The sequence below is a fragment of the Vipera ursinii genome (assembly GCF_947247035.1).
Source record: "Vipera ursinii genome assembly, chromosome: Z".
Lineage (NCBI taxonomy): Eukaryota > Metazoa > Chordata > Lepidosauria > Squamata > Viperidae > Vipera > Vipera ursinii.
In genome coordinates, this window is record NC_139517.1 from 122,005,716 (window position 1) to 122,023,998 (window position 18,283).

At 39.9% G+C, this 18,283-nt stretch overlaps 1 protein-coding gene across 3 annotated transcripts in view; it reads left to right on the forward strand.

Annotated features, from left to right (window-relative positions):
* KMT2C (lysine methyltransferase 2C) overlaps window positions 1-18,283 on the forward strand; it is a 187,654-nt gene that overhangs the window by 158,262 nt on the left and 11,109 nt on the right. For all 3 annotated transcript variants that reach the window (XM_083376965.1, XM_083376963.1, XM_083376964.1), the window contains 13 exons: window positions 373-451; window positions 795-858; window positions 1,814-2,046; window positions 2,573-4,291; window positions 5,555-5,764; window positions 6,920-7,084; window positions 9,763-9,904; window positions 11,280-11,418; window positions 12,811-12,989; window positions 13,198-13,334; window positions 14,388-14,640; window positions 15,431-15,570; window positions 17,271-17,378. In XM_083376965.1, coding sequence (XP_083233091.1) covers window positions 373-451; window positions 795-858; window positions 1,814-2,046; window positions 2,573-4,291; window positions 5,555-5,764; window positions 6,920-7,084; window positions 9,763-9,904; window positions 11,280-11,418; window positions 12,811-12,989; window positions 13,198-13,334; window positions 14,388-14,640; window positions 15,431-15,570; window positions 17,271-17,378 — 3,568 coding nt within the window. The remainder of the gene's footprint in view (window positions 1-372; window positions 452-794; window positions 859-1,813; window positions 2,047-2,572; window positions 4,292-5,554; window positions 5,765-6,919; window positions 7,085-9,762; window positions 9,905-11,279; window positions 11,419-12,810; window positions 12,990-13,197; window positions 13,335-14,387; window positions 14,641-15,430; window positions 15,571-17,270; window positions 17,379-18,283) is intronic.

An 18,283-nucleotide genomic window follows, 5' to 3' on the forward strand; every position in this document is an offset into this window, starting at 1 on the left:
ATTGAATAAGTTTATTTCCTTCTTATTTCTGTTCTGCATGATACATAGATAGGCAGGCAGGCAGGTAGGCAGGCAGGCAGACAGGCAGGCAGCAGGTAGACAGGCAGGTAGGCAGGCAGACAGGCAGGCAGGGAGGCAGGCAGGGAGGCAGGCAGGCAGACACGAAACAACGGATAAGGATGAAATCAACTATAAATCAGCAGAAAAGGAAACAATCTTGATTGTGAAAGCTTAAAATAATGATAGGTACAGATGAAGAGATATCATCTGTTTTATATATTATGGTGGAATTGTTTGAGATTATGATCTCTTCATTAATACAAGTTGAATAACAAATAAACCAAATGGTTATTTTCCTTTACCTATTACTAGATTTGCCTTTATGGGTCAGGCAGGACCTGGAGCCCAGAGCAATGAAGGCCAGCATCTAATACCACAAGCTGTTACACAGGTAATAAAATATTTCCTGAGATCTGTAGTGAAGCCATTCAAAATAATAATTATTAAGAGCAGTGTGTTTAGTTGTTAAAGCAGGAACCAAATCCCCAGCTGTTCTGGTACAGAACTTTATAGATGGGTTTGGCTGAATATGAACTACTGCCTTTCCCTCTCTTATAGGTGATTGTTGCTTCTGATTGCAGTGATAGTGGTTTTATTTATTGGGGGAAGGGTTAGAAATGGAGAGAGATAGCTGATTCATCATTGTGCATGGAGGCTGCTTCTGCCCTGCAAAACTCCGCTTGCTGTTGCTCAGATCATCTCGAGTTTTCTTAACTTTTTTTCTCTCTTTTAAGGATGGTAGCCTAACACCTCAGATGTCTAGACCAAATCCTCCAAATTTTGGTCCTGGATTTGTAAGTAAGTATAACTCTGTTCGTGCGCTATGTTCTTGGGGCTTGGTTTCTAAACTCAGCCATAATTTACAAAAATAATACAACACCTAAAATACAGTAAATTACTGAAATTTCTCCCAATAACTTTGATTATTAATGAGTAGTTAGATATTCATTCATGTGCTTAATTTTTTATCGTATATTCAGCCTGATCACTGATTTTTTTAAAAAGTAATGGACCATTGGTTAGGTTAAGATAAACCTAATAAAAGCTACTTTGGCATTTCTTTAAAATATTTTATATTTTTCCCATTGTTTAAAACGTACTTTGAAAGGAAAATACGTTTCAGACTAAGTGTTAATACAGGTGGTCCTTCTTATTGGCCAGTTGCTTAGTGGTTGAAATTCTGATGGCTGCCCCCAACCTGTGGTCACATGATTGCATTTTGGACACTCGGCAGTTAGCTAGCGTTTAAGCTATTTGCAGGATCCCATGGTCCCATGACCACAACTTACGATATTTTGGGCTGGAAATTGGTTTACTTCTGGTTTCCATCAACAACTCCCAATTGCAAACAGTGGGTTTGTTTATTGGCTGCAGCATTCACTTTACAACTTCCACATTCTTTTAACAACTATTGCAAAAAAACAACAACAACATAAAATTGGGTCAGTCACATGATCACCTGTTGAGGGCCTGCTCAGTTTATGACCATGATTCCAGGATCAATTATGGTAGAAACTACCTATAGTATGGTGAACATAAAACACCTTGGGAGAGCGCAAGTGCAGATCCCTTTTCTGTAGCTCACTTGAAAACATGTTTTATGGATGCTAGTAATTGCCTGATGGCCAGTGGAGGGATTCTTCCTAATAACAACATGGCCCAAAGCAACCTCACACACTTGAAAAATAAAGATCTCTCTTTAACACTTGAGTCTTTAGAAGGAACGTGGGATTTTGTTTTCTTTTAAACCCAGATGATTCATATAGAAAACAATACGAAGAATGGCTACAGGAAACCCAGCAGCTTCTTCAAATGCAGCAGAAGTATCTTGAAGAGCAAATTGGGGCACACCGAAAATCAAAGAAAGCCCTCTCTGCCAAACAGCGCACGGCAAAGAAAGCCGGACGCGAGTTCCCAGAGGAGGATGCAGAGCAGCTGAAACATGTCACTGAGCAGCAGAGCATGGTTCAAAAGCAGCTTGAACAGGTAAGAGCTCTTAGGTTCCCTGTGATTCACCTGCTGCCGGCATCAAACGCCCTTCGCCCAGTGCGCTCCCACAGGGAGGGTCTGCTCAGGGTGCCGCCGGTGAGAGATTGCCGGCGGGTGACACCCAGGGATAGGGCCTTCTCAGTGGGAGCGCCTGCCCTCTGGAACCAGCTGCCGGTGGAGCTGAGAACTGCCCCCGACCTCCGATCATTCCGCCGGGGCCTGAAGACCTGGCTCTTCGAGCTCTCAGGCCCAGGCTGAGGAGAAATTTTTAATTGGGGTTTTAAGTATACAGGGTCAATTTAATATTTTTAATTTGGTTTTTTAACTTTTGTATGATGGATTTTTTAATTCCCTGTAAACCTCCCTGAGTCCTCAGGGAATAGGGCGGTATATAAATGTAACTAAATAAATAAATAAATAAATTATGTATGTTCATTTCCTTGAGTTATTTATAAGAATAATAAAGGCAGGGTAAAGGTAATTAAAAATTATATTAGAATTAAATAAGAATTGAATTTTGCAGATACGAAAGCAGCAAAAGGAGCACGCAGAGCTGATTGAAGAATACCGGATCAAACAGCAGCAGTGTGGAATGGGGTCCCATTCAGGGATGCCAGGCCTTGCTTCGCAGTCCCCCATGGTCCCGGGAGGGTCATCACCAGCCATGGGTCAGCAGAATTTCCCAATGATATCCCAGCAGCTTCAGCATCCACAGCACACTGTTGGCCAACCCAATCCATCTAGAATCCCAGCCTTGCCTGGCTGGCAACCTCCAAACACTCCAGTACTTTTCTCCCATAATGCACCAAGAATGCCACCTCCAATCCCCCAACTGCCAGTTAATCCTGGGACACCTGGTTCTGTGTTAGCCCCCAGCCCCAGCGTGCAGCCGGGTCCCCCGCCTCGTGTGGAATTTGAGGACAATAACCCATTTAGCGAAAGCTTCCAGGAACGAGAGAGAAAAGAGCGTTTGCGGGAGCAGCAGGAAAGGCAACGAATCCAGCTGATGCAGGAAGTGGATCGACAGAGAGCACTGCAGCAGAGGATAGAAATGGAGCAGCATGGCACAGTGGGCTCTGAATTAAATGCTAGAACATCCTTCCCTCAAATACCTTATCTCAGTTCGGATCGACCTGGTGATTTTATGAGGCCACCACAGCCCCTTCAGCAGTTTACGCAGCAACCGCCACCACCACCACCACCATCGCAGCAGCAGCAGCAGCAGATAGGATCAGTTTTGCAATCAGGACCCTTAAGCTCTCCTCCCACGGCCCCCTTTCCACCGTGCAGTGAGCAGCAGCAGACTGGATCTTCCCCTTTTGTATCTGATTCAGTCCCAGTTCAAGGTGGAAGCTCTGCTTACCATTCTGCTAAGCAGTCCCACGGAAGTATTTCTGGAGTCAGTTTTACCCTGTCCCTGCCTAGGCCTCAGTTTGCCACTGGTGTGCCTGCAGTTTCTCCAGGAACTAGCAGTGGTCCAGTCTGCGGTCAGGACTCCAGCCTGCCACCTGGAACAAACTTTGCTGGGACAAATTCATCTCTGATTCAGCTGTATTCTGATATCATTCCTGAGGAGAAGGGCAAAAAGAAAAGAACAAGAAAGAAGAAAAAAGAGGATGACACTGATTCTGTGAATACACCATCCACGCCTCATTCGGATATAACTGCTCCTCCAACTCCAGTAGTTGCGGATGCTGTGTCCACCCCAACTCTTAGCACTTCTGGTGAGCTTGCACACAACTCGGGAGAAACGGAGAAAGAAGAACTGTCAGATGCAGCAACAGCAAATGCTGCAGAGAGTCAGTCTTCCTTAGAACTGAAAGGTCAAGTTGCTGAAAGCAATTTGCCACAAAACCAACTCCCTGAACCGTCAAGTCTAAACCCAGAAACAGACACAGTCAAGACCGATACTTCTGCAAGCCTTCAGGAAATTAGACCAGAAAAGGCAGATGATGATCAGTGCTCCAGTCAAGCTGAGACTAAGACAAAGACGGAAAAGGATGTTGATGTGGAAGATGATAAAGCTGCCATTCAGAATTCCCCTCCTACACAGAAGCTGGCATCACCTGTCAACACACCACCTGCAAAAGTGGAGTCAGGGAATGAACTCCTCAAACACCTGCTTAAGAACAAAACAGCCACCCGTCACATCAATCAGAAACCAGATAGCAGCTTCCAGCTTCCAGAGAATGCCGAGGAGAACAAATTAATTGAAAAACAGGACTTTGCTGAAAGCAGCATGGTAAACATTTTTATAATAACGGCTTGACTTGCAGGATATTGGAAAATATATGGTAGGAAGTACTTTGTTGGTATCCACAACCATTTGTTGCTGGGTGTAAGAAAGATATATATTTCCTAGCAACTTAGATAGATTTTTACCACAGCTTTGCCATTTTTCTATCTGTAATTTCATATATAACGTGGTTGCAAAAATTAAGTACATTTTTTAAAAATACTAAAGTAATTAAATGCTATACAGTTTTCTTTGAATGAGGTGTCATTTAATGAGATTTACAACAATGTAGAAGGAGAATACAAACTGTTCCTTTGGACTTTTTACTTTTTCTTGGTTATTAAGCTATGTCAGACATCTTATTTTCTCTTGATTATTAAGCTATTTCAGATATCATTGTAAAACATGGTTTGTTATGATAGCACCATGGTTTTAGATTTGCATCATCCTCCCATTGTCCACATTCCACTCCTCTCCTAGCTTAGACAGGGAAGACAAAACTTTCATCTTCGATTAACAGGTCTTTAGTGATTATCCTCAACAGTGTATAGAGGGTAGTCCTTGCTTAATGTCTGCCCTGTTTAATGACCATTTGAAGTTACATCTGCACTGAAAGGTAATTTTATGAACAATCCTCACATTTGTAACCATTACAGTATCTCATAGTCATATAACATTTCTACGCTTCACAGTTGGCTTCCAGTGGAGAAGCCAGCAGTAAAATCAATAATCATGGTCACAGGATGACTTACTTAACTTTAGTATTTTTAAAGTAATATCATTAATCCATCTTGGTTGCATGATGTCTCATTTAGTAACCATGTTGCTCAGTGTCTTGAGTTTGAGTCTCAGTTGGGGTTACTAAGTGAGGACTATTGCATTTAACAAAACAGGTGCTTTCCTCCCCAACATTCCAATGTATCTGGCCAATGGAAAAACATCTTCTAATGATGACAGTAATGGGGAAAGACTTGTGCTATTTGTTGTGACCTCTGAGGCTCAGTCTCAATCCAAGATTCTTTGGGAAATTGAAGGTAGTTGGTTTTCCTTTCAATTTTTACATCTGATTTTGAACTTGGTTAAGGGAAATGAGGATGCAGTTGAACTATATGCTCATCAATATTTATCTTTGTGATCATTTCCTTAAGTGACCTGGGTAGGGAGATAGGTAGTCTTATCGAATTTAATGTTCAATTTATAGGGTCTGAATTTTGAACATTTAGGACTTCTATTAAAGTGGTATAATATATTTGCTTTTTCCTTAACCAGCCATTGGGGAACCTGTTACAAGGCTCATTTAGTTGTGGTAACAGCCAAGTTCAGAGAGGAGATTTAGGACATGAAATAAAGAAACAGAGGAACAAACGAACTCAGAGGACAGGTGAAAAAGCAACATCTCGGCCTAAAAGGAAAAAAAAAGAGGAAGAAGAAAAACACACTGTTTTTCCTAACACAGAAACTTTCATGCAATTGAAACAGGTGAGCCCTGAAAAGAACAATCCATTATGAAAAGTTTTGGAAGAAGCAGAAAAGAGCCATTGAAAATTTCATCTTATATTTGGCTTTTTAGGTATCTTGTTCAAAGCTGTTACATATGTTTCCTTGTTCAAAGCTGTTACATATGAGGAAATACAGGCTTGAGCATTCCTAGGTTTCAATTGATGCTTACCCACTTCTTGCATTCATTATAAAATATTCTAGCAGATAATTTTCTTCTTGGTGACCCTTCTAATAGATCACTTTTTATCGGATTGATTGATTGATTACATGCCATCATGTAATCAAGTTGATGTTGACTCTTAATGACCAGAGATGGAAATCCAAAGTTGCTTTTTCAAGAGGCGACTGTACTTTCTTTGTTTTTCCTTGAAGACGTTTCACTTCTCATTCAAGAAACCTCTTCAGTTCTGAACCAGTGATGTTGCTTGGATCAGAAGTGAAACGTCTTCAAGGAAAAACAAAGTCCGGTTGACTCTTGAAAAAGCACCTTTGGGACAACTCTGACCTGGATAACGGAGAATCTCCATCAACACAGAAATAGAACTTCTTCAGGATGATCTGCTCCTATCCTGCCCCATCATTTTTTTCCCAGTGGTTCACTCTATCACTGCTGTAATAATAGTCCTTGCTGCGGAGAGATATGTCACAAAAGAAGAAATGGAATAAAGGCTATATTGGTGAAGAAAAAAGTTTGTTGGGAGAAAAGATTAAAAACAACATTTTGTAATTGCTTAATTTTTTACATTAGCAGCTATGAAACTCTTGACAGTTTAGAACAAAACTGCAATCTGGAGATGAGACTTGATATGATGATGGTGATGATGAAAGAATTTTCATTAGATGCATTTTCATTGTGATCAATTTTTTGTATCTTGAAAATATAGTATTAAGACCAAAGATTCTCCAGCAGTTGCTGCACTTGGGAGTTCTTGTGTTTGGCAAAATTATTTATTTTTTAAGAACAATAATAGTTAGGATGTGCAATATTGGTAGATTTTGCTTAGTGTAAGGAAACTTTGAAATGCTTGTATCTGGATTGCTTAAGATTTTAAAAGCAGCAGTCTTCTTAGTGTAATTTATCAGTTGTGATCGGCTTGCAAGAACAATAATCATAATTATGCATCTTTCCTCCAGCAACTCTCCTTGCTGCCTTTAATGGAGCCAATGATTGGAGTGAGCTTCGCCCACTTTCTTCCGTATGGTAGCAGCCATCAGAGTAGTGGAAGTCGACTTGTGGGAGCTTTTGGTAGTGCTACGCTTGATGGGGTATCTGATTACTATTCTCAGCTAATCTACAAGGTGTATTATTTTTCTATGTAATTCTCTCAAAATTTTATAAGAAATAAAAGTGGGATTCATTATTTTATATACTTCAGGATTTCTTGAGACCATAACTGAAAAACTATGGCCAGTTTGCTCTAGTAGTTAAAGCACCAGGCTAGAAATCAGGAGATTATGAATGCTAGCCCCATTTTAGGCATGAAAGCTGGCTGCATGACTTTGGATCAATCACCAGGAGACAGTGAGTTCTACTCCTGCCTTTAGACATAAAAGCCATCTGTGAGTTTGAGCTACTCATTTTCTCTCAGCCTACAGTGTCAGGCTCCAACAACAAGCTGTTTGGTCAATTTTGCATCAATACTTGATTGATCCAAAAAAAGTGTGCCCTGCACTTGCAAAAAAACATTAGGAAAAGAAAAACAAATAAAGTCTATAACATTAATCTATTAATATGTTTCCAAAACATGCACATGTGAAAGTTATAATCCTACTTTCCACGTATTAACAAACCCACTTTGGATTACTATGTCAGAGGAAAGGCAAAGTACTACAAAATGGTGAGTTAAGTGATGCTGTGACATCTACCTCCCTCTTGCTGTGCCTGGAGGCTGTTAGGGGCTGGATGAGGAGCAATGTGTTGAAACTAACCCTGGCAAGACCAAGTGGCTCTGGGTTGGGGTTCTTTGGCCAATGTAGAATTGCCACCTTTGGTCTTGGATGGGGTGGCACTGCCCCAAACAGACCCTGTGCGTAATCTGGGGCGGTCTGGATTTGTGACTCCTGCTCAAAGAGCAGGTGGCAGTCATGGCCAGGAGGGCCTTTGCGCAACTGAGGGTTGTGCACCAGTTACGCCCTTTCCTGGGCCAACAAGCCCTACTCACAGTCTCTCCTGCCTTAGTCATCTCTCATCTTGACTATTGCAATGAGCTCCATATGGGACTGCCCCTGAAGAGCATCCAGAAGCTCCAGTATGTGCAAAATGCAGCAGCACATGTGTCACCTCTTCTGTGGGAGCTGCATTGGTTGCCAGTTTGCTTCCAGGTGCAATTCAAGGAGCTGGTTGCCACCTTTAAAGCCCTTCATGGCTTGGGACCAGGTTCTCTGAGGGACCGTCTCTTGCCGGTCACATTGACCTGACCCACTAGACCAGGGAGGCAAGGAAAGTTGCTGGTCCTATCCCCTAAGGAGATACATCTGGTGGGACCCAAAAGAAGGGCCTTCTCCGTGGTGGCTCCCTCTCTCTGGAACATCATCCCCGCAGAGATTAGACTGCCCCCCCACACACTCTAGCACTCTTTCAGAAGGCGTTGAAGAACCTGGTTCTGCCAGCGGGGCTGGGGAACCCAGAGTGGGATGGAGCCCCTTTAATGGCTAGTTTGAATGTGTGTTGTCGACAGGGTGTGTGTGTGTGTGTTATTATTTTATTATTTTTCTTATTATTTTTATTCCTTATATCTGGTGTTTTTATATCTCTGTAAGCTGCCTTGAGTAGGTAGCAATATAAATTTTCTAACTAAATAAAAAATTAAAGGACTGTTTTGCGCAGATTTAAGAGGCCATCACGAGGCCCTTGCATAATGGTGTCCCCTTTTGGAGGTCAGCAAGAGGTAATTGGTGACCAGGAGATTTTCCCAGAATCTATTGTTGTGCCCCTTTCAGAAACCAGCGAAGCCTCTCTAGTCTTCAAGGAGTTTTTTGAAATATCTGAAGTTGATGTTACTCTTGTTCCCCTGACAGCTATTGTTTTTATTCTTCTATTTGTTACTGGTTAATTTACATATTGCTTTTAGAGATGTCAAAGCCACTTAATGATAGGATATGAAATCCATAACTAAAAAATAAAGATGGCAGCATTGCCTGAATGTCACCTCCTGTTCTAAGGAGGCTTTTACTTTGCTTTTGCATGCTTTTCTGTAGAGTTTATGCCATTCATACAAGAATCAACCAATCAGAGAGAGTGTTACTTTAAACCCACATTTAAATATAGGTGTTTTGTTCATTAGATACATCTTTTCTGGGAAAACTAACAAAAAAGCCAAATCAGCAGAGGGGTAAAACCCAGCAAAATAGAATTGTTCTAAAAGGCAAATGAGAAAAAACTAAGCAAATCAATATCTCCCATTCTAGTTCTAGGTTAATTTTTAAAATAGTGGTTTTTTGATGTATGCCTATTAACTCACTGGCACAAAGCTTCACTTTCATCAGTGTCCCACTTTTAGCAGAAGATTATCTGGTCTTGGAACAGGATGCTTTCATCCCTCATTCTCAGTAAGAACTGGGGAGCCAGTTCTCAAACAAAAACAGCATGATCAATTTCTTTCCTTACTTGATATATGGTCTAGATTACCTGACGCAGAACAGAACATGGAAATTATTATTTGTATTTGGCCTACAAGAAGTGCCAGTCATAATTTGTATGTTTGGCGAGTAATTGTAGTGTAATAGAAAACTCAAAAAAATAATTACTTTACTATTCTAGTAACTATTAATAGTTACTACTTACAGAGTGGAAATAAGAAAATGAAAGCCCTGTTACTTTGTTTGCATATCATACTACTGAAACTATGGCTTGGTGTTCAGTCTGAACTAAGTTAATATGTATTCATTTTGATTGCTACTTTGTAGTTATTATTAAATATGTGTGTTGACCCAACAATCCTTTGGAAAACTAATTGGAAATGTCTTATCTCACGCAGCAAAATAATCTCAGTAACCCACCCACACCTCCAGCATCCCTTCCTCCTACACCTCCACCTGTGACTTGCCAAAAAATTGTAAATGGATTTGCAACGACTGAAGAACTTGCTACCAAAGCTGGAATGATGGGAGGACCTGATGGTAAGATGTTTGCTGTCACATCACTACATAGAAAGTCTGCCTATGTGGTTGCTAAAAGTCAGTAGTGATTTAATGGCAATAATCAATAAAATTGGGGATGTATAATAATATACCTGTTAAATTCTCTCAACTAATTAAAAAAATGGAAGACCTCCACCTTGGAAGCCAAAAAAGTCAGGGCTAATCTATCTTCCAAGGGAAAGCTATTTCATAAATATTTATTTTATTTTTTATTTTAATTCCATTTATATCCCGCCCTTCTCCGAAGACTCAGGGTGGCTTACAAGCTTAGCAGTAGCCTTCATTCTATGTATATGCCTGCTTATTAGGGCTTTCACACACACCCCAAGCGGCATTATTACAAAGTCAGCTTATTGCCCCCAACAATCTGGGTCCTCATTTTACCTACCTCGGAAGGATGGAAGGCTGAGTCAACCTTGAGCCTGGTGGGACTCGAACCTGCACTAATTGCAGGCAGCTGGTGTTACTTAAGGAGGCATTAGCCCACTGCTCCACCAAGGCTCTTGGTGGACTCAATCATGGAAAACTATGATTAAGGGAAAAGGAGGAAAATATGAGCTATTTCCCCCCTCCCCCCAAAGATGTTCTTATTTTGATTCAACCTTGGTTTCAACCAAGCAAGATTCTTCATGGGTCTTACAAGTCAAATAGGACGAGATTGATGTATCTCATTCTTCTCTGCCCTTTTCCTCTGCTCCAGTCTCCCACCGATCAGCTTCCCTTCCCTTCCCTTCAGTGCAACATCCATAATTAAATTCGGACACAACGCAGTCCAGGCTAGAAATCAGGAGACTCTGAGTGCTAGTTCCGCCTTAGTTATGAAGCCCGACTGGATGACTTTGAGCCAGTCGTTCTCTCTCAGCCCAATCCACCTCACAAGGTTTTTGTCGTGGGAAAAATAGGAGGAGGGAGTATTAGCTGTGTGCGTGCTGCCTTGAATTGTTTATAAAAATAATAAAAACTGGATATTAAGGAAATAAATATAAATAATCCAAACTGGTCCAGACTTACTTGCCCTTCCCCTCAGTTGCCTCAAGCATCTTCCTTGCTTCACCTTTCACCATCGTTGCTTTTCTTTACATTTTCCCTCCTGTTTCCTACCTCTGTGGAACCTCTGTGCCTGTTCCAAACACATGTTCAAATTCAGGCAAAAGAAACATATTTTGGTCCAAGTATGACCTATTCCAAATTGAATCTGGGATGGCCTACACATAGAATATGCTGGATGTTATTAAATGTCAGCAAAACGTTCTCTGGCTCTTCAGAGATGCATGTAAGCATTCATTAATCCAGTCCAAACAGATAAATGTTTAAAATCATTTGTTTAATCTGTGCATCCTTTCTGTTGCCAAAGCTTTAGGTTCAAAGCAGTTTCAGCTGCCTTTCAGGCCACAGGATGATTTGTTAGCCAGGGCCATAATTCAGGGTCCTAAGAGTGTGGATGTCCCTGCTTCTCTTCCAACCCCGCCTCACAACAATCATGAAGAGCTCAGGTAAGTGTTTTTTTTAAAAGGCATTAATGTTATATTATGCTTAAAATTGCTCATGTGTTTTGATACTGAGCAGAATCTGCTCTCCCATAATGATGGTTTTGCTATTAAGTTCTTTGATGTATAAATCAAAGGAATATCTGTAATTTATTTTCTCAGCAAGCTACCCCATCAACAGCATAAGCTGGGAATTTCCAAGGGCTTTGGTCTAGTTCAGCCCATTATTTTATAGTTCATCCATGTAATGTAGTTTTCAGCTTTCAAATTGGTTTTCAGTTTTGATCGGTTTCTCCCATTTTAAAAAATGAGAGAACTCTGTTCTGAACAAACTTTATTTGCTGAAAAAGAAAAATGCAAATTTCTGGGACCAGACTACAAAGCTAGTGTTGTCTAGTCCAGCCATCCCCAACCTTTCTAGCTTGGCAGCCTGGTCCAATGAGGGGCATGCGAGTGACAGGTGCAGGCGTATGCACTGCTCCAGTTATGATAGTGGTGGGTGCACACACCCTCCACTCACCCAAATGCAGCTTCGGGTGCGAGTGGAGGGCGCTTATTCTCGCGCACAGAGCTCAACTCTCGTAAGTAGCAGGCATTTGTGCTCGTGCGCAAAGCTCCATTCACGTGAGCAGAAGGCGTTTGGAGGGTGCTTCTGCTCACATGCAGGCTTTCCACACTTGCAAGTGGAGGGCGCTAATGTGGTGAGCTCCATTTGCATAAGTGGCAGGCACTTGAACTCGCACGCGAGTGGAGAACACTTGAGTGGAGGGCGCTTGTGCTCATGGGTGAAGCTTCATTCGTATGAGTGGAGGGCACTAGCCCATGAAGCTCCATTTGCATAAATGGAACTTTGCATACGAGCAAAAGCGCCCTCTGCTCATGCCAGTGGAGCTTTATGAGCAAGCACAAGTGTCCTCCACTCGCCCATGACTCCCTCAGCCCAGTAGTGGTCTGTGGCCTGGGGGTTGGGACCCCTGGTCTAGCCAAGTAACCGAGTCTGAGAGTTAAAAATACTTCTTAATAAATAAATTTCAGGGAGATAATAGCTTGTGCGGGAAGAGATTGAGATTTTATTCTTGAAATGCTTTTTATTTTGTTTTCCAAATAAATTACTTGTAAGCACAGGACTGTAGAATCTTTGGAGAATTAAAAAATGGAACAAACAGCTAAAGTAATTAAGTGTGCTTATCAATAGAAACATCTACTGTAGTTTGTTTTTTTACATCACACTTCTTTACACTGTTAGTATACTTTGGCTGTAAAAAAAGACCTAACAAATTTGTTTTTGAAAAAAATTGAAAGTGCTTCCACTTTGCTGTCACATTCCTAAATCACATGTTTGCTCTTCATATATGTGAACCATACCTACAAATGTCCTGGTTTTGCTGTGTGTCTTAGGATTCAGGATCCTTGTGATGACAGAGAAACCCCAGATAGCTTTGTTCCTTCTTCTTCTCCTGAGAGTGTCATGGGCATGGAAATAAGTAGGTATCCAGATCTGTCAGCAGTGAAAGAAGAGATGCCACAGTCCGTTCCATCTCCTATCATTCCAATTCTGCCATCCAGTACTGGAAAGGGTAAAGCCAACATTTATTCTGAACAAATATGTATTGATATTCTCTAACCCAGTGGTGAGATGAGTAGACTTCAATTCTCAGAATTCCTTAGCTAACATGGCTGTCTGAGGAATTCTGGGAGTTGAACTCCACACATCTTAAAGTTGCTGAGGTTAGGAAACAGTGCAGTCTAACCACATTCCAATGTGACTTTAATTTCTTCTCTAAGGTTCAGAAGCAAAGCAAAATTTCATCAAAATGGAGCCTTGTTCAACTTTCTTCAGTTCTCAGCTTGGACTTGCCCCAAATAACACAGAATCCGGGCTTGTGTCCATTGCCATTACTTTGCATCCTACAGCTGCAGAGGTAAAGACACCACACCTCTAGGTGGACAGTGTTGGGTGCAGTCCTCAGTGTGCTACTGATATATCTTGGTTATTATTTTTATTTCTATTGCAGTCTGTTGTTGTAGTAAACGCTGCTATGCAATTTCAGTATGGTTTCAGTGAATTGTATATAATAGGGTCATAAAGGCTTAACTGAATAGTTTTGCTATATGCTGGATAAGGAACATTATTCTATTGGCCATTCGATTTCCAGTTCTTTTCCTAATAATTCCAATTTTGTAATTAGTTTTTTATTGGGTTTTAATTCAAGCTATCCACTGGCGCTTTAAAATCCATTTCTTCATTAGTCAACTCATCAATTCAGATCCCATTAATTTAAAGTTAGGATTTTGTGGACTAAAGTGCATCGTTTTATACATTCTTGTCCTTTAATTGCGTTTGCCAATTTGTTACCTATGTAACCAGTTTGATTTTACCACTGAACAATTTGGTATGTTCAGCAAAGATGGCTGCTTATTGCTTAGCTAAACCCCTTATCATTTATAACCAAACTGAAAAGCCCCAGACCTAACTCTGATGTCTTGAAAAACTTTTTGTATATGTTATGTGTTAAAACTGCCCATTTATTCCTAATTTCTTTTCTGATTCTTAATCACTTGTCAGTATATGGGAATGCTGATTCTTCTATTCTTTCAGCTGAGTTTGCTCACAATTCTTTAATTTGGTATTAGGGGAAGATTTTTTTTTAATTCTATCCAACCTAAGACAAATTATTGTGGCAGCTGTAGAGTCCCCACAGATCACACGATTATTTATGACCTTCATTGACTCCTTCTGATAAAGTCAAGAAGGAAACCAACAGGATGTTGCAAATGGTGATCATGGGATGTTGCAATGCAACAGTGGTAACTAGGACTGCCAGAATGTCTTTTGTAAGCTGTTGTGGTCATGTGACAGTGTGCCTAATGACAACCTTGCTAAGTGATGAAGTTCCTAGTCCCTATTACGGGTGATAACTATGCATATCTTATTAATAACAAAGGAACCAAACACTCATTTTTCTTCCCTCTAGAATATTGGTAGTGTGGTGGCTGCATTTTCCAATCTTCTACATGTCAGAATTCCAAACAGCTATGAAATTAGCACTGCATCTGATGTTCCGTCATCTATCGGAATCATGAATCCACACAGAACAAACCCAGCCTTTGAGTATAGGCAACGTGTACTACTTCACGGTCCTCAGTCAGGAACTGTCGGCCCTCCTGGATTAGCAGGGCCTTATGGACTCAAGCCACACAATGCCCCATTTTTATCAAGCGGAAATGGTGAGTCAGTGTGTGACCTGTTAATATTTTATTTAATAAATAAGGTTAAGCCCAGCATTGAGGATTTAAAAAAAGGGATTTCAAGATAAAAAGTAAATAAGTTCCCTTTATTACATTTCTTTATTTTTGTCAGTAATATAAATTGAGTTCTGATAAAAGATTTGCAGGATTGGTTGTTATTTTGCTTCCAAGGCAACTAATCTGATATCAGTCATTAATCATGATTAGTTCCAAACTGTTACAGAAGGTACTGAGAAAAATGAACTCCAAGAAGGACAATGTATAGGTAAGTAGTCCTCAACTTACAGCTTTTTGCTTAGAAGTTACAACATCGCTGAAAAGAGCGACTTTCTCCCGTGGTGCCTGCCCTTTGGAACATTATTCCCCTTGAGGTGAAATGTGCCCCCCCCCCCCGCCTTAGCTTTCTGAAAGGGTCTGAAGACCCAGCTCTGTCAACTAGCTCGACACCCTGATAGGGCATCTCATTTATGTCCTGGCTAGTAGACCAGTAGAGGATCCCACCTCCGCCCCATGTGTGCATTGGTTGCTTTATTCACTTTGTGTTAGCTTAATGTTTTAACTTTGCTGTCTAATGTTTTAATCTTTTGATGTTTTAACTATTTTATATAATTATTTATAACTGTGAGCTGCCCAGAGTCTCTTGACAGTGAGATGGGTGGCATATAAATTTAATTAATTAGTGGTAATGGAGCAGGCATTTGTAGGGATAAGAATACTTAAAGTAGAATGATGAATACATTAAAAGAATCTGTATTCTTCTCACCTTCAGTTTTGTCAGGATATAAAGCACAAAGTCCAATTATTGCCGATGGTTCGACATTAAGGTCACAGTGGTGTTCTCATTGTAAAGTGGTAGTACTGGGCAGTGGAGTACGAAAACCTTTCAAAGAACTGCATTTCCTGAAACAGGTATATCTGTAATGACCTCCATTTTCAATGGTGTTTTTCCTTATTGTATTAAAGGTACAAGAAGGTTGGGAGTATTCCATTTCTTGTTGACTACGTTCAGGGGATAAAATTTGAAATCATTTGAATGCTGCCTATTCTACCTGAATAAAACTTGAAATGTATTAAATATTCCAGGTATACGGCACAACAAATAGTCAAAGCAAGCTCCTTGTTTTTTAATCCAAGGCCATAAAACCAGGTGTAGGGGGAGGCTATGCTAACTACTACCCACTGACCAATTTGCATTGATATTGACTAAGAGGATTATTTTCAAAAAAAAAAAAAAGAACTTATAGGAAGGAAGTCTTGTTGTTTGTTGTGTACCCACTTTCTTTTGTCTGTATTATAAGCTATACATCTGCAAAATAAGACACCACACGGTCCATCCACATGACCCCTAACTGAAATTATGCACTTTTAATAAAAGTATTGCTATAACCAGGGTTCTAACACAGTGTTACTTTACCTGTTTTAAGGCAGTAGCAATAAAAACATGATAAGGCCCAGCTAGATTAGTACTTATTTTGGAAGAGGAAGGGGGGAAAAACAGCTCAGTCACAATCCACAAAACAAGTGTGTTTCAGGGCTCAAAATACTTTTCAGATTGTTCAAGATAATGCTGTCCTTTTGATCAAGTACAGAATGATGAGAATGTCCACTCAGAAAGTTTTGCACACCTGAGGTGTTAGAACTCTTTTTCAGACATGCTGGCTGGGGAATTCAGGGAGTGAAAGTCCGAACATCTTAAAATGCCAAGGCTGAGAAAATGACTATTGCTTTATTTTATGTAAAAATTTGCTCTTTTACTAGTGAATGGTCTCAGATAGTACAGGAATGATTTATACAGTACTGTTATTTATTTTCCTTTAATCTGGATTATGTTTCTGCCATTTAGGTGGCATAAAAACAGAAATATTGCTATGTATTATCAATGTTAGGGATGCGGTGGCTCAGTGGGTTAGGATGCTGAGCTTGTGGATCAGAAGGTTGGCAGTTTGGTGGGTCGAATCCCGAGTGCCGCGTAGCAGAGTGAGCGCCTGTTACTCGTCCCAGCTTCTGCCAACCTAGCAGTTCGAAAGCACGTAAAAATGCAAGTAGAAAAATAGGGACCACTACGGTGGGAAGGTAACAGCGCTCCGTGCGCCTTTGGCGTCTAGTCATGCCGGCCACATGACCACGGAGACGTCCTCGGACAAGCGCTGGCTCTTTGGCTTTGAAACGGAGATGAGCACCGGCCCCTAGAGTCGGAAACGACTAGCACGCATGTGCGGGGGAACCTTTGCCTTTACCTATTATCAAAGAATATTCCAAAATAATTGGCATGTCTTCAGTTTCTTATTGTCTATTAATTTTTATTTGGCCTGAGATTATGTTTACAATTAGTTAAAAACCAGTTAAGCATGTAAAAATAAAGCAACATTTTCTTTCTTTCTTTTTATTAATACATTTAACCATTCTGTATCTTGGAGAGCAAAGTTTATTTGTTATAAATGTGTGTTATTAGCGAAATCCTTAAGAATGATAGCGTTGAATATTTTTCTAGTCCAACATAAAAGAAATTTCTCAAACAAAGCCATCTCTTAATATAAGCTTCTACAGCTAACAAAAAGCTTAATGTTTCTGTCATTTTATTGTTTTATTTGGTGTTTTTTTATTTTTAGGATTCCAAAGAAAAGTCTGAGAGAATCGACAAAGACATTGTCTTCTGTAGTAACAATTGCTTGGTTCTGTATTCAGCATCCATGCAAGCAAAATTTTCAGAAAGCAAGGTAAATACTTACCGCATACTTGAAATGACACTGCTTTAATATAAATTATTTAGAAGATCCAGAGCGATGCAGCTTGTTTAACAAGTATATTTAATTTGTTTTCCATTTTTTGCTTTAATCTGCAATGAAAATTCACCTTTTTTCATATAGGACCTGTATATATGTTTTAAAGTGTCTTTAAGTGTGAAAACCAAATTATATATAAATCAATTTTGAAGAGAAAATGTGGACTCTTTAGGATATAATTATTTTAATTATATTCTAGATTTTACATAAAGTCAAACTCTTCAAACACTTACCTGTAAATCTCAGAGTTCCTCACTTATACCTTACAAGATTTTGCAGTTGATATTGGGATCTATCACACTAATGGGAAAATATAACTGGTACACCGGAATTCCATTTAAACAGTAAAAGTGGGTTAAAAATGATAAATAAATTAAATTACTTCAGATTGTCATACCACCTCACACACAGTGTTTAATAAGAACACTCAGATTTGCCTCTACAAATAAAATAGATGCTTCTGACACTAATAGTAGTTCACATCTTCAGTAGATTGGACTGTACATGGCAAAGAAAGAATATAATGTGATACATAACCATCTATTCATATATCTTTTGCATTTTCTGAACCTGGTCCAGGATAAATTGAAATCCGAATTTACAATGATAAATAGGGGTACAAGCTTATGTTTTATATGAAGATTTTATGTCATTTCAAAACCGAGATTCTTTTGGTTAAGAAGCTATTTACAAACATTATTTTAATACCCTCAGCTCTGAATTTTTAAAACCAGCCAGTCTTGCAAAGTGATTATTAAACCATGCAAACCATCATTACTTGATACAAGACTGTGATCTGGTTCCAATAATGCTTGCACATAATTTTTACTGTGAACCTC